This window comes from Passer montanus, unplaced genomic scaffold (genome assembly GCF_014805655.1).
Source record: "Passer montanus isolate IOZ18808 unplaced genomic scaffold, ASM1480565v1 scaffold32, whole genome shotgun sequence".
Classification (NCBI taxonomy): domain Eukaryota; kingdom Metazoa; phylum Chordata; class Aves; order Passeriformes; family Passeridae; genus Passer; species Passer montanus.
This window is the reverse complement of record NW_024367930.1, coordinates 338,245-352,351: the sequence shown is the minus strand read 5'-3', so window position 1 is coordinate 352,351 and position 14,107 is coordinate 338,245. Positions and strand designations below refer to the sequence as shown.

Sequence of the window (14,107 nt, the reverse complement as noted above, 5' to 3'; positions counted from 1 at the left end):
AGTCATTCTTGTTTTGTTTTTGTCTGCTTGTTTTAGTGTGAATTACCTTTCTTTGTGCAGCTATTTTCCACTTCTTCAAAGTTTACTCAGCAGGTATAGGCAGAAGAGGAGTGTTATAGTTCATTCATTAATATGGTTTATGCATTTTATAGTGATTTTAGGCAAAGAAGTAAAAGCTACGGGATGTATTGGAAGAAATTCACATCTATTTGTCAGTTCTATTTGCTTTCTAGAAATTAAACATATGAATTCTTGATGAATTCCTAAGTTCATTCTTCTCTTTTTGTGAAATTCTTCTATCAAAATATATAGATATTTCTCAATTATCGTATACATTTTTTTTCTTTACAGCTTTTGAAGAGCTTGAGAAGGCTGTAAGTATTGCCCAAAAGACAGAGGAAGCCCGGAAAAAACTGCAAACAGAAATGGAGGAAAAAATTAAAGCAGTAGAAAAGGCAAGTGAAGAAGAGAGAGTAAATCTTCAGCGGGAATTAACCAGAGCGAAACAAGAGGTGGTTGAGATTATGAAGGTAAAAACTTTATTACAGTTGAGCCATTGTTGTAAAATATATCAGTATGACAGAACTGTGTTATTAAGCTCTTGCTAGTTAATAAAACCCATAAAAATTATTTTCTGTGATTAAAGATTTACTTAATGAAAAACAGTAAAACTCTTCATAGGTGTTTTTGCTTCAGCAGTTTAAATCAGTAAATTAATGGCATGTAAAAATAAATAGTATTACTCTTTGCTTCGCAGTATTTAATAAAATTGTTTATGAGAAGTGTACTTGAGACTTTAAATAGAGACAAGAAGACATTAGTGGCAGGACGTTCACACATCTCCACCAGGATCTTGGGTTTTAATCTCTTTTAGCTTTTAATCATTATCCTAGCTGAGTATGTGCAAATGTTTAAGAACTTATTGCCATATTGTTTGTGGGTTAAAAGTTTCTATAATTTGCTACATTTGGTGTATTTAGGTAGGAATTGCTGGAACACTTCACATGCTTTGAAAAGCTGTAAACACCCTTAAGTTACAGTTCTTGTAATGACATTCACAATGGTATTAATTTTTGTAAGAGAATACACTGATGCTTTAAAGGGACCACTGACATGCTTTACATTATTATTAAATAAAGCACGTATGTAGGTTATAGATAACTGTCTACATAGAGTATCACCGCTTGATTTTCTGGCTCATAAAATAAGAATACTGTGAAAGCTACAAAAAAGTTCCTTTTCCAATGTATTATCATGTTTGAACTGAAAACACCAAGTTTGCCTTAGAAGAAGAGTCTTTAGAAACTGTGGTGTTTCCTTTAGTACAACTATGAAAGACTTGAGAAGGAAGATGGATAACTTCAAGTTTGAATGTAAGAACTGTCAGGACTTAATATTAAGCACTCCAAGTGATCATAACTTATTCAAAGGCAGCAAAGAGATGGTTCCAGTTTCTTCTGTCTGTCTGCACTATTTTCGTATTAGAAAAAATAGAAAGTGTTTTGTTAGTTAATATTTTGAAATCAGTTTTTTCTGACTTTGATTCACAGAAATCTTCAGAGGAACGAGTTGCTGAACTAGAAAAAATCCATAAAAAAGAACTGGCTACCAAAGATCAGGAGTTAAATGAGAAATTACAGGCTCAAGAAAAGGTATTCCAGGAGAAGATGAAGGCAGCTCTTGTAAGTAAACCTAAAATGCATAAAAAGACATTTCTCTAAGTGTGAGTTGGGATTAGAAGTCTTGAGTTGACACTGTTCCACAGTGAGAGTCCTCCAGTGCTCAAAGATAGGAGGCTTTCCAAAAGTCAAATAGCTCAGAGACTTCAGCAACATGAAAAGAAAGCAGCTGCAATGATCCAGACTGAGTAATGATAACTTATCACAGTCAGTGCTCAGTAACAGCTGTATCTTGTGGAAACTATTTATTTTTTTATTTTTTTTAGACTTGCTTTTTTAATATCTTTCTATGGATCATTGGCAATTAGGCCAAGGAACTAGAGTAAAAGAAATACAAAAAATAAGGCTGTTTGAAAAGTGTTTGTATAGTTATGTCGTATTGTGTTATGTGAACAGGGTTAACTATTCATAGTGTTTGACATCAGAAAAATAATTTTCTTAGAGATCAAACCGGGAAGAATTGTTGGAATTCTTTGCGCTTTTTTCATGAACTGTAATCCACTATAGATAATTATGTAATTTTGCCTAAATATTGATATATATGTATATATATAATCTGTATATAGCTGTTACAAATAGTGGATTGGTTTTTGTGCCCCTCCATGATGGATAGTGACTAGAACTGAGAGACTTTGACAGCCCTGTCCTGAGTATATTTTTCTACCTGTTTCACAGGTTACTTCCTTAATTGTAAGAAACAAGCTTAAAAATATCTTAGCAGTGGAATCAAGTGAGAACAGACTTTATTCCTGTCTTGGTTTACAAGACGGGTGTCTGCTATGGAAGGCAGAAGAAGCTCCCCATGGAATGGAGAATGTAAACCCCCTCCCTCCGAAAGAATTTTTAGAATTGTGAAATTAAGGGGCTCTCAGGCAAAGATATGGGAATAGGAATAACAGTTCGTTACTAGTACAATAAAGTATACTAGTATAATAAAGCAAACAAAAAACAACAGCTTGGGCATTAACAACAAACAGAAACAGGGACCCAGTGACAGCCTTTGGCTGCGGCACTTTCCCCTTTGGTGTCATTACAGTCACAGCTGGCAGGGGTGCTGTTGGCTCCCAGTGGACAGGGTAGGCGCTATGATTCCCCTGTGGCCGCTGGCCACGGGGGAAATTCCTGCTTTCGTCTTCACCATGTGTCCCACCATTCCTTCCAACCACCCAATATCCTAAAACTCTAACAGACCAGGACGGGTCTGGTATAGCACTGGCGTGGAGTTCGCTTTCCTGTGCTGGAATTACAGAGTAATTCTCTGGCCAGAAATAGTTATGACTCACCCCTGTGAGTCATAACTATGTCAAATCCTGTGTTTTCTTTATCCAGCCTCCTGTTGTCTCTGGGCTTCAGCCTGCGACCACTGGTGGCTCTGGGAGTGTCCAATAGACTCCGTCAAATCTGTGGCATGGGCGCACCTCTTTTCAAAAACTCCTAGCACCACTGGGGCGAGGTGTTTATTGTGGGGAGAGCCCCCCAAAATTGTGAGAAATGGCTACTCACTTTTCATAAATTTAGAAAAGTTTATTAAGCCTTATCAAAAATACAATAGAAGACTGAATAGGGAAAATGTTATGGCACCAGGAGCAAAGGATTTTCCCCACCATGTGCTCACCCACACAGTGGAGGTTTTTGCCTTTTAACCCTTTCGCCCCTCCCACAATTCTGTCTATCGACTCCTTCTTCACTGTCCAGTGATGGAGTTTACTTCCTCAAATCCTAATTGGATGGCAGATGTCGCCATAGTAACAAACCGACCCTCCCAAATGTCCCAACCCTTGCTGTCTCTTGATAAAGGGGGCTAAAACATAACTATAAATCTATAAACTTTTCTTAATCTATGTACATGATATTTGTCTGTTAATTGTGAGAGCCAATCATCACATTACTCATCTATCACAAGGGGTTTCCAAGCAGATTAGAACAAGGATTTCTGCACATCAGCTTGTACAGATTTTAAAAAAATCAACAGCAAGAGTATCAGTGAAAATCAGATTTTTAATATTAAGCAACAGCACAACAAAGTTCGTTGGCAAGATCCAGTCTACTACTTAGAGGACAGTTAAAGCACACTAAGGAAAACAAGCAACAAGAAAACCAAACAAAATCCAGACAATCAAACAGAAATTAACTGAGAACTATCTAGAGGATGTGGGTGGGTGTGTGTGTGTTTAGGTACATATGATAAAAGGACAGTGAGAGCACAGATGAAAAGGAATACAGCCTAAAAGTTTAACAGCACTCAAACTTAAGAGTACTTTTACTTAAATTGTACCTTAAACCTAACAATTTAACAAAGGAATAACATTTAACTTATACCTAACTCACAACTTTACCTTAACAATTTAAGAGAGAAATAACATTTAACAGCATTTAACCTAAGTTAAAATTAGCGACTTAGCAAGAAAACAGTAGCATTCCACTTAGTTTATAACTCAGTGACTTAACCTTACTACAGGTCTAACTTACGTATATACCTAAGGTGCTTAAAAATCTAAGAAAGCAGCATTTCTCCTAGCTTTGCTATAGCATATGCTCATGTGCATGCACACAGACATAAACAGTTAGTGCCAGCAAGGTGCCTGTAAAAAATTCCCCTTGAAGGTAAGTGAATTACTCACTTTGGATGCCTTTGCACCTCCCCAACGAGTGAAGAGGTTGAGCCTCGAGGAGTGAGGATGTTGGCCCAGTATTCGTAATTTTTTTTGTCGATCCTCCAAGTACAAAAATCTTGAGAGTACACTAGCTCTGACTAGTCACTTAGAGGGAGGTTGCTGGTTGCAGCCTGCTGTGGTCCAGGAGAGCTCAAAGGGCCCCATTTTGGACGGCTGTTTACAGGATCGCTAGAGAGTGGGCTTCAGTCATAACAATGTTTTATCCTGGTCACAGTTGTGTTGGCACTTTCTTTGAAAGTGTGAGAACAGGGATGTTTTGCCATTCAGGCAAGAAAAATAGTTTCCAGTGCTGTTTGTAAGGAAAACCTGAGCTTGTTAGACAGCAGCAGTTCCTGGGAGTAGACAGGGTTTTTGATGAGCTTGGGAAGAGCTGAGTCTAGGTACTGTTTTTTCAAGGCCAAGGCCTAACAAGCATTTCTCAGATATCAGTGCAGCCTGTGAGGAGGGAGGAGTGCACCACCACAGTAAGCAAAAAGATTTGCTTAGATTTTTGAAGTGTCCTTTGCTTTATGTAATGAGTAAGACTGTATTTTTCTGCTAATGCAAGTTTGTACATTATTCCACCACTCCCACACTCCCAGATATTTGTTTAAAAGTTTTGCCTAAAGAAACATAAAGCTTTACAGCAGCATTTCTATAGGAAGTAGAATTATGATAAATCAGTAGACATGTACAAAATTCCACAATACTATTGTAAATTCCCTATATTTTTCATTCTATATGTTGGTACTTTAGTTGAAGAAGAAAATGTGAACATACCTCTCATAAATATCATTACTTACTTTATTTGAATTAGTTACATTATTTTCAATTTTTTGTATTTATTTTCACTGTAGTGAGATAGGGAGTTTTTTATTAATTAGCTAACTCTCCCTAATGGAAGCAAAAATGAGAACAAACCAGATGAATGAAAGGTTTATTGAAGAAGTTGACATTCACTGAAAATAATGAAATAAGTAACCTGTAGTTATGTGAACCTGGTAAGATTTTTAAAAAATTAATCAAATTTTTACCTTTTGAATATTCATATTCTTTTAAAACTGTATTCTAACAGAGAATTCTTGAACTGGAAAGCTCTCTTGCAAAGTATTTGCAAGATGACAGAAGGCAGTCAGAGGAATTAAATACTCTCATAGAGTCTGAAAAAACCCAGCACAGTAAGGAAATCAGTGATATGGTTGAAAAACACAATAAAGAACTGGAGAATGTGAAACAGCAGCAAGAAAAGCTTTGGACAGAAAAACTTGAAATTTTAAAGCAACAACAAATAACTGAAATAGAAAAAATAAGAGAGAAACAACAACAAGAGATACAAACCATTTTGAAAGAGAAAGAAACAATTTTCTGTGCACACATAGAAGAGATGAATGAAAGAACATTAGAAAAACTTGATGTGAAACAAACAGAATTAGAAGCACTGTCTTCTGAGCTATCAGAAGCACTAAAAATACGTCATGATTTAGAGCAAGAGCTCTCAGAAATAAATAGTAAAGTGTGTGAAGCTAAGCAAGAATTGAAAGGAAGGTTGGAAGAAGAGAGGAAAAAGCACAATGAAGTGATTGAAGCAATGTTAAAAGAGCATGAAATGGCTATTCAAGGTGTTGAGAAGGTACTCAAAGAGGAACTCAACAAGCTCAAACAATCACTGGAGGAGAAGGACAGACATTTGGAGGAGTTAAAAGCACATGAACGGAAAATGAAGGAATCTGCAGAAAGATCTGAAGCTGAACTTGTCCAAGTGTCTGCAAAGTTAGAGGAGCAAAGAAATGAAAATATATGGAAAGTAACCGCTTTAACACAGCAGTATGAATGTCAACTGAAGGACCTAGAAAGAAAGGCTGATGAGATGAAGAGAAGTCTGACTGAGAAGGAAAATGAAATGGAGCACATGAAGAAGTTACAGAACAAGCAAGTGGAAGAGCTTAAACAGAAACTGTTAGCTGCAGAGGAGAGAATTAGTGCTTTACAAGGAGAGTATGAAAGTAAACTGAAATGTCAGGAGAAGAAAGTGGAGAAAATGAAGCAGAAATCAAAAGATATGCAGGAAACTTTCAAAAATAAACTTGCTGAGCAGGAAGCTAAACTAAAAAAAGAGCTTGAAAACAAGCAGTTGGAATTCAGTCAGAAAGAGAGTGAATTCAATACTAAAATCTTGGAAATGGCTCATGCCAGCTCATCTGGAATCAATGATGCAGTGTCAAAACTGGAATCTAATCAGAAAGAGCAACTAGACAGTCTTGCTGAGGACCACAAAAGGAAATTGGAAGGAGTAATCCAAAGTTGGGAAAAGAAACTTAATCAGCAGATTGAAGAGCTTAAGGAACAACATGCTTTGGAACTGCAAGAGAAAGTGCAGGAAGTTGGAGACCTGAAACAGAAGCTTTTCATCGTCAGTGCTGAAAAGGAGGACTCCAGAACAGAAATAATCCAACTGAAGGAAGAACGAGGGAAAAGGGAGGAATGCCTGAAGGAGTTGCAAGAACAGCTAAGGCAGTCAGTGGCTAAGGTGAATGCTTTGTCAGATAAGGAAAGTGACATGAAAACACAGTTGAAAAAATTGGAAAGTGATCTTAAACAGTCCCTGAAACAGCAGACAGGACTTCAGGAACAACTCAGTAAACAGAAAGCAGTTGAAGAGAAGGACAAAGCCACAATTACTGAGCTGACTGATATATTGAGAACCCTTGAAGAAAAACTCCAAACTGTGCAATCTTCTCAGTATAAAGATCATAAAAATTATGACAAAAAATCAGAGACAATTACCCTAAAAGAAATGGAGTTTAAAAGGTTGTCAGGAGAACTTACAGCCCAGTTAGATGCTTGGAAGAGTGCTGAAGCTTCATTGCAAACTAAAGGCGATGAATTAATTGAAAAATGTAGTGAAAAAATTGGCATCATAACATGTAAAATTGCAGACTGTGAGCGCCAAACTGCAAAGGTTAAAGAAGCAATATTAATCAAAACAAGTAAGATAACTGAACTAGAAGCTCAACTTAGGGAAATAACGGAGCATCATTCTGCTGCTACTACTTCTTTGCAAAAGTCAATGCAAGAACTGCAGAAGAAGGACAATTTAATTATGTCCATGAGAGCTGACATTGCAGGACTTGTAACAGAAAATAAACAATTGCAAAAAGAGGGAGAACATCAGCAGCAAGCAGCATCAGAGAAAGAAACTTGCATAACACAGCTGAGGGAAGAGTTATCTGAAAATATCAATGCTGTCACATCAATGAGGGAAGAACTCCAGAAAAAACAGTCTGAAGTGTCTGCTCTCAACAAAACAGTTACTGACCTTAATGTTAGACTTGAAAGCACAGTAAGTTTAACAGAGAAGGAAGCAGCCATATCTCTGTTAAGCAAACAACATCAAGAGGATCAGATGCAGTTGTTAAATCAAGTAGAAGAGTTATCATCCAGAGTTGAGATGCTGAGTCAAGAAAAAGCATCAGCTTTTGATCAGATAGATCATTGCACAGCCCAGCTGTCAGAGTGGAAGATGAAAGCACAAACCAGGTTTACACAAAATCATGATACTATCAAAGATTTGCAGAGCAAACTTGAATTAAGCAATACTGAAGCCAGTAAAAAAGATGAAGAGCTAAATAAACTGAAGGAACAGCTGGCTAAACAAAGCAGGAATCTTGATAGTTTAAAAAGTGAATTGGAACAAAAGCAAAACAGGAGGGAAAAGGAAGAAAATGAGTTAACCTCAAAGTTAAAAAAACAAGCAGCAAAAATTGCTGAACTAGAAAAAAACATTGCTCAGAAAACCTTAGAAAATGATTCCTTGGTGGAGGAACTTAAAAAGTGTAATGAACAAAAAAACACAGAGAAAAAAGAAATAGTTTGGCAACTCCATCAGGCAGAGAAGGTGGCTTTTGAAAAGGAGAATAGATTTAAGAAGGCTGAAGAAAAAGTGCTTAATCTTGAGAAGCAAATAGGTTCACTGAAAGCTGATTTTGAAGCAAAAGAGAAGGAATTTGATCAAATTAAGTCAGTGATACTTAAAAGGAAAGAGGAAGAACTGAAAGAATTAGAAGAGAGACTGAATGCAGAGAACAGCACTAAGCTGGCTGATCTGAAAAAGAAGGCAGAGCAAAAAATAGGCTCTATTAGAAAGCAATTACTGTCTCAGATGGAAGAAAAGGAACAGCAATTTAAGCAAGATAGGTTGGATCAGTTAAGAAAGTTGGAGCAGAAATTACAGGAGAGAGAAGCCAAAATTGAGTCCTTAGAAGAAAAAATTAAGTCAACAAGAGATTCCCCAGAATTAGAGAAGGAGATGCTGGAAAAAGTAGAGAGTGTAAAAGCTGCTGTAGAACAAGAAAAAAATAACTTACTTGAGAGTGTCCAACAGACATACAAAGAGAAAATTCAGGTATTACAGAAGGGCTTAACGGAAAAAGATGCATTATTACAGAAGTATGAGAAAGAACAACAAGAGAGTAATGACTGTCACCTAGAACTGCAAAACAAACAAAAAGAACTCATTAAAAAACTAGAATGTGTTGAGAAGAGCCATCAGGAAGAGCAGGTTAGGACCAAAAGTCTCAGGAGAGAACTTGACGAGCAAGCCAAAAAATATTCATTGTTAGCGGATGAGCATGCATGTTGTGGCAGTATTTTAGCAAGCAGTAGGGAAGAATTGAAAGTTAAAGAACAAAAATATCTTGATATGGAGAATATAATTGGAGACTTACAGAAAAAATTGCAGGAGAAGGAGGCAGTCAGTCAGTCTTTAGAACAGAAGATAAAAGAGTTGGAAAATAATGTAGTGAAGAAAAATGAAATGCTGAAGATTGAGATGGAAGATATGACTTCAAGATATGAAGAAAAGCTAAAATGTCTACAGCAACAGTTGGGTGAAAGAAATGACAGTCTGAAAGCTTTTGAGGAAAATGCTGCAGAAAAGTCAAGATCTGTTTTGGAGCTGCAGAAGTTACTTGCTGATATGCAGAACCAGCAGAAGGACTTACAGACTAAACTGGAAGAGACTGAAGGGGAGAAACAGAAACTACGCAAAGAGGTGAATAATCTTCAAAAAGACATACGTACTTTGCGAAAGGAACATCAGCAAGAGCTTGACATAGTAAAGAAGGAGTCATTAGAGGAAATGGAGCAAAAAATCAGGTAAATTCTTTGTTCCTGTCTGTGTTACCATTTCTGTATTTTATCTCTAGCCACTAAAACCTCAAGAATACTTTTCTAAAGCTCAGTTTACAACAAGGAAATAATGACTGATGTTTTTCTTTAATTGTTCTAAATTCACTTAGAGAAACAGAAAGAATAGAGGTTTGACATTTGGCAGAGTAATACCATTTCTGATCTGTTTCAGTGATGGTAATTTTCAATATTGCTGAAGCATATAATTCTATTTTTCTCAAACAGGAAACAAAAGTTTATTAAAACTTAGTACTGAGAGCTTCATGTTCAGTTGAGATCAATAATTGTTCATACGTATTGCACAAAATGTGGTGTACTGCTTAACGCTTTTAATAGTTTTTCGGGCCATTCTAAAAATTCCCTAAAAATTCTTTTTATGACATTCTCTTCTTCCAGTTCTTCAACTTCCTCAGCAAAAACTCTGTATCTTTGGAGGGGTTCAGTTCTGGGTTGTTCTTAAATTAAACATCTGTGCCTACCAGGTGAATTAGATAGGAGAGGAAGATAATGCCTCCGTGAATCACAGAATTAATATAATTCAAAACCATCCTCTTCTAAAATAGTTTTCAAGACAATCCCAGATCTCCTACCTCGCCTTGTGTTTTCACACACTCTTTAAACATTGTATTTCCTAGCTGTATGTTTTGACATTTTTGTACAGATGTGAACAAGAAGACATTGAGTTAAAGCACAACTCCATCTTAAAGCAGTTAATAAGAGAGTTCAATACTCAGCTGGCTCAAAAAGAGAGAGAATTGGAAACAGCAGTAAAAGAAACAATCAGTAAGTGCAATATTAATATAACTGTAATCAGTAGAATAGTCAGAGAACTGAATCTTCAGTTATTGTTGTTTTGGGGGAGGGATTTTACCTGTGACTGTGATAAACACAACATGTATTTTATGAATGTCTAGAGAACTTAGGGAAATAACTTGTCTTGCTCAGGAAGTAACTTAGATATTTATTGTAGTACAATTAGGAAAATGCATATGTAGCTGTTCTGCAGGATGGGTCTTTGATCTAGCACTCTCTAGAGCTGCCATGGCAAGAGTTACCTGTGATAGCCATGGGTATCTTTCTGTCATATGTATATAATAAAAAAAAAAAAGAGAGTAAAATTTTGAAGGTGAAAGTGCATTGGTAAATTTCCATTGCAATGCTACTTTGTCTCCAGTAGTAAAAACTTTAACATTCCATTGTTGAATATATGGCACCTGGAGAGAAAATTACTCACCTTTTAGAGATACTTAGATCCATCTGAGAATCAGAATTGCTTTTTCTTAGCTGCATCTTGCAGACTTCATTCACTAACCACTAACTGGGTATGATATCTGAATGTAACACAATGTGATTATAACTAGAGTGCAACATATTTCATCTTCTCAGTCTTTTGCCACCGTAGTGTAACTTGGAGATTAGAAAAGTGAGAAAAAGCTGTGGTTTGATTCCAGTTACTAGAAGTACACCTACAGGTGAGGAGTTTCTGAAAATTGCAAATGGTTCAGTCACATCTCTAGATAGAATAGGAGATTGAATTGGTTAATAAATATTGATAGTCATCTTCTAGAAACTAGTTCCAGCACCAGGTAGAAAAAATTGCTTCAGGTACCAAACTGCAGACAACAAATTTTGTACATGTTAGAATCAAGGAACATAATAGTAACTGATAGTGTGGAAAAATGAATTTTCCTGGCAAGTTTTCCTTATAGTTACTTGGAAACATTTTTAAAATTTAGTAAGTCCTACACTTACTTTTCCAGGGAATATTCTGTATCATTATAATTTGTACTCCTGAGATTTTTGAATAGAACAAAATTTCCATCAGCAGTTCTGGACTTGTTATCAGTTATGACATAATTAGAAAAAAAGCAAACAAACAAAACCATGCTTTTCTTAATACTGCCTAACTTTTTTTGTAGGTAAAGCCCAGGAGGTAGAAAATGAATTGATAGAAAATCATCATATGGAGACAACACAGTTGCATAAAAAAATTGTTGAAAAAGATGATGATCTGAAAAGAACTGTGAAAAAATATGAAGAAATCCTTGAGGTACCTTTTTGAAAAGTGATATGACTACACAAATTTCAAAATTACTCTTTTTTGATTGCATATCTAGATAGAAAAATTGTAGTTCTTTCTAGTGAAGGTCTTACTGCTTGAATTACACTTGATATGTCTGGTGACTCAGCTTGCAATTAAAATATTTGTTTCTGTAGTTCATGGGCATGAAAGAACATCAGAAATTAAGCCCTAACTTTGATCACTCAATAAAAATTAGATGGCTAAGTCCTTACATCCTTGAGCTGTTTGTGTGCCAGACTGGAATGAGAAAACTGAGTGACATTTGAGCTTTTAGTGGAATTGTGCTGGTGGTGTATCATTTTTATAAATACAGTGTTTATGGGGCAGTCTCACTCTCTATCTCCTTCCTCTGATGCCCTGCTGAGATTGGTGCCATAGCCCTTAAAGTAAGGTTCTGTTCCATGCAGGGTGCAGTGTGTTTGCTTAGTTTTTATGCTAGTAAAGATTTCTCTTTTTTTGCTTTTAATGAACAATTTTTCTGCATGATATTTGCAGACAGACATACCTTTTCTGTAGTAGCATTTCAACCAGAAGTCACCAGCCAATTTCAGTTTAAGTATACTTCACCAAGGATGCCTCTTTTTTTAGCCAAGTAAATTTTCCCAGTCCTGTCTGTATGTCAAAAACATTAAATGATTTTCAGTGCTAGACTGTACATCATATTGGAATGCAAGCTTTAACTTTGTTCATCTTAGTCCTCTTTGCACAAATAGTGTGATTAAAAAATATATATTTTTTACGCTAAAAATAATGTAAAAAATACACAACGTATTTGTGTAAAAAAAATATTTACACAAATAGTGTAAAAAAAAAAAAGAGAGACTATTCCATGAATAGAGCCAGCAGTAATAGATGTAAGTGGACTGTTTGCTTGTGAGCGGTTACCAGACCAAAGATCTATGCACTTAACATTTATGAGTGCTTTGTACTAAAAATTTCAAACATGTAAGCAGGCTGGTATGTTTCACTCTGATTTTTAAACTTTTAGCAGGATGAATAGCATTAGCAGGGTTTTACATTTAGAGTCCTTTTTTTTTCCTAATTTAGAAAAATTGATTGATATTTATAAAACAAGGGTTTTTGAGGGCGGGTTGTGTTTTTTTTCTCTTTTGTTTTTGTGGGTTTTTTGGAGTTTGTGTGTGTGTGTTTTGTTTGTTTGTTGGTGGTTTTTGTTTTGTTTTGTAGGGTTTTTTTCATAACAGAGGTCTAAATTCTGCATTTCTGGAGGATTTAAATTTTTCTTACCTCAGTGTGCAGTGTGTTGCCATTCAGGTCCTTACTTTATAGGCCCAGATGGGTATGTGATTTCAAATCATGCAGGTGTGATTCCTTCATGTTTTCTGCTCCTTTCATGCTTAATGTCAGAAACAAGTATGGTGTAGTCATTGTATGATCTTGAAGGTTTAGGCTAATTTGACTTATGTGCAATTGGAGGACATAAACACTTTTTTTTGCATCTCATTGATGATGACAATGGCAGTTGCCTGGAACTGAAATAAACTGTAGTTTGATGTTTTAAATTACAGAATACATGGATATTTTGTATATCTGTCTTTCATAGGTATATGTGTGAGTGTTTTATTTCTGTTATTTTAAGGAATTAAAAAAAATATAGAGTTGGTTTTTTTTTCCTGAAAGAAGTATTGCAAGCATCTCAAAGGTTGAGAAATATTTATGTTAAATTGGATGTATATCATGTTCATTGACATCTCTGATAGAAATAGGAACATATACATCACCAGATTTAGCGTAAAATTACCAGTTATTGCCTCACTTATACTTGATTTGCCTTACGGTGCATTTGAGAAATTTCATATCATGCAGAGAAGTTTGTCTCAAATGGTAAGGAGATGAAGCAAAAATAAAGCCAATTGCAAGAATGAGCCTTTTGCTTGTATAACTTTGTTGCTCTTTAAACATGGTTGATGCTAAAAATTGTCTAACTTGGTTTATTTATCCTCAAAGACAAGCAAGAATCATTCCATCTGTTAAACTTAATAGGATTTGCTTGTGAAGTGCTCCACTTTTGCTTTATGTGATGTTTTCTTTTATGAAAACTTTCATCACGTAAGATTTCATTAAAGTCTCCCTAATTAAAGGATTTTTAGATTGGCATAGCCTCTAATTAGGGAGCTAAGTATTTTTTCTTCAACTAGAGTATATCATTAGAGAAAAATAAAGTGCTGTTTTCCAGCTAGCATAACTGTGAGCTAAAAATACCTAACTTCAGTTATGTATCTTTTCATTTGTTGTAATGCCTTCCATGAGAGTACAGGATAGGCTTCCTGATTGAGATTTGGGAAACTATAACATTTTTGAAGTCTTAGTCTATAATTGTAATTACATCCAAATATCATGTAGTTTCTTTTCAAAGTATGCTAGATGCTATATAGAACAATAATTCTTACTGTGGATGCAGATCAGTAGCATGTTGGAACCCAACTTGATTGCTAATAATTTTAAATTCAAAATAATAATCTCTCTTCAGGGGTTTATCCAAATAC

At 35.6% G+C, this 14,107-nt stretch overlaps 1 protein-coding gene across 1 annotated transcript in view; it reads left to right on the top strand.

Annotated features, from left to right (window-relative positions):
• GOLGA4 (golgin A4) overlaps window positions 1-14,107 on the top strand; it is a 75,813-nt gene that overhangs the window by 43,522 nt on the left and 18,184 nt on the right. Inside the window, exons 13-18 of the mRNA XM_039714968.1 lie at window positions 352-530; window positions 1,551-1,699; window positions 4,569-4,593; window positions 5,409-9,487; window positions 10,182-10,303; window positions 11,440-11,570. Of these exons, the coding sequence (XP_039570902.1) occupies window positions 352-530; window positions 1,551-1,699; window positions 4,569-4,593; window positions 5,409-9,487; window positions 10,182-10,303; window positions 11,440-11,570 (4,685 nt within the window). The remainder of the gene's footprint in view (window positions 1-351; window positions 531-1,550; window positions 1,700-4,568; window positions 4,594-5,408; window positions 9,488-10,181; window positions 10,304-11,439; window positions 11,571-14,107) is intronic.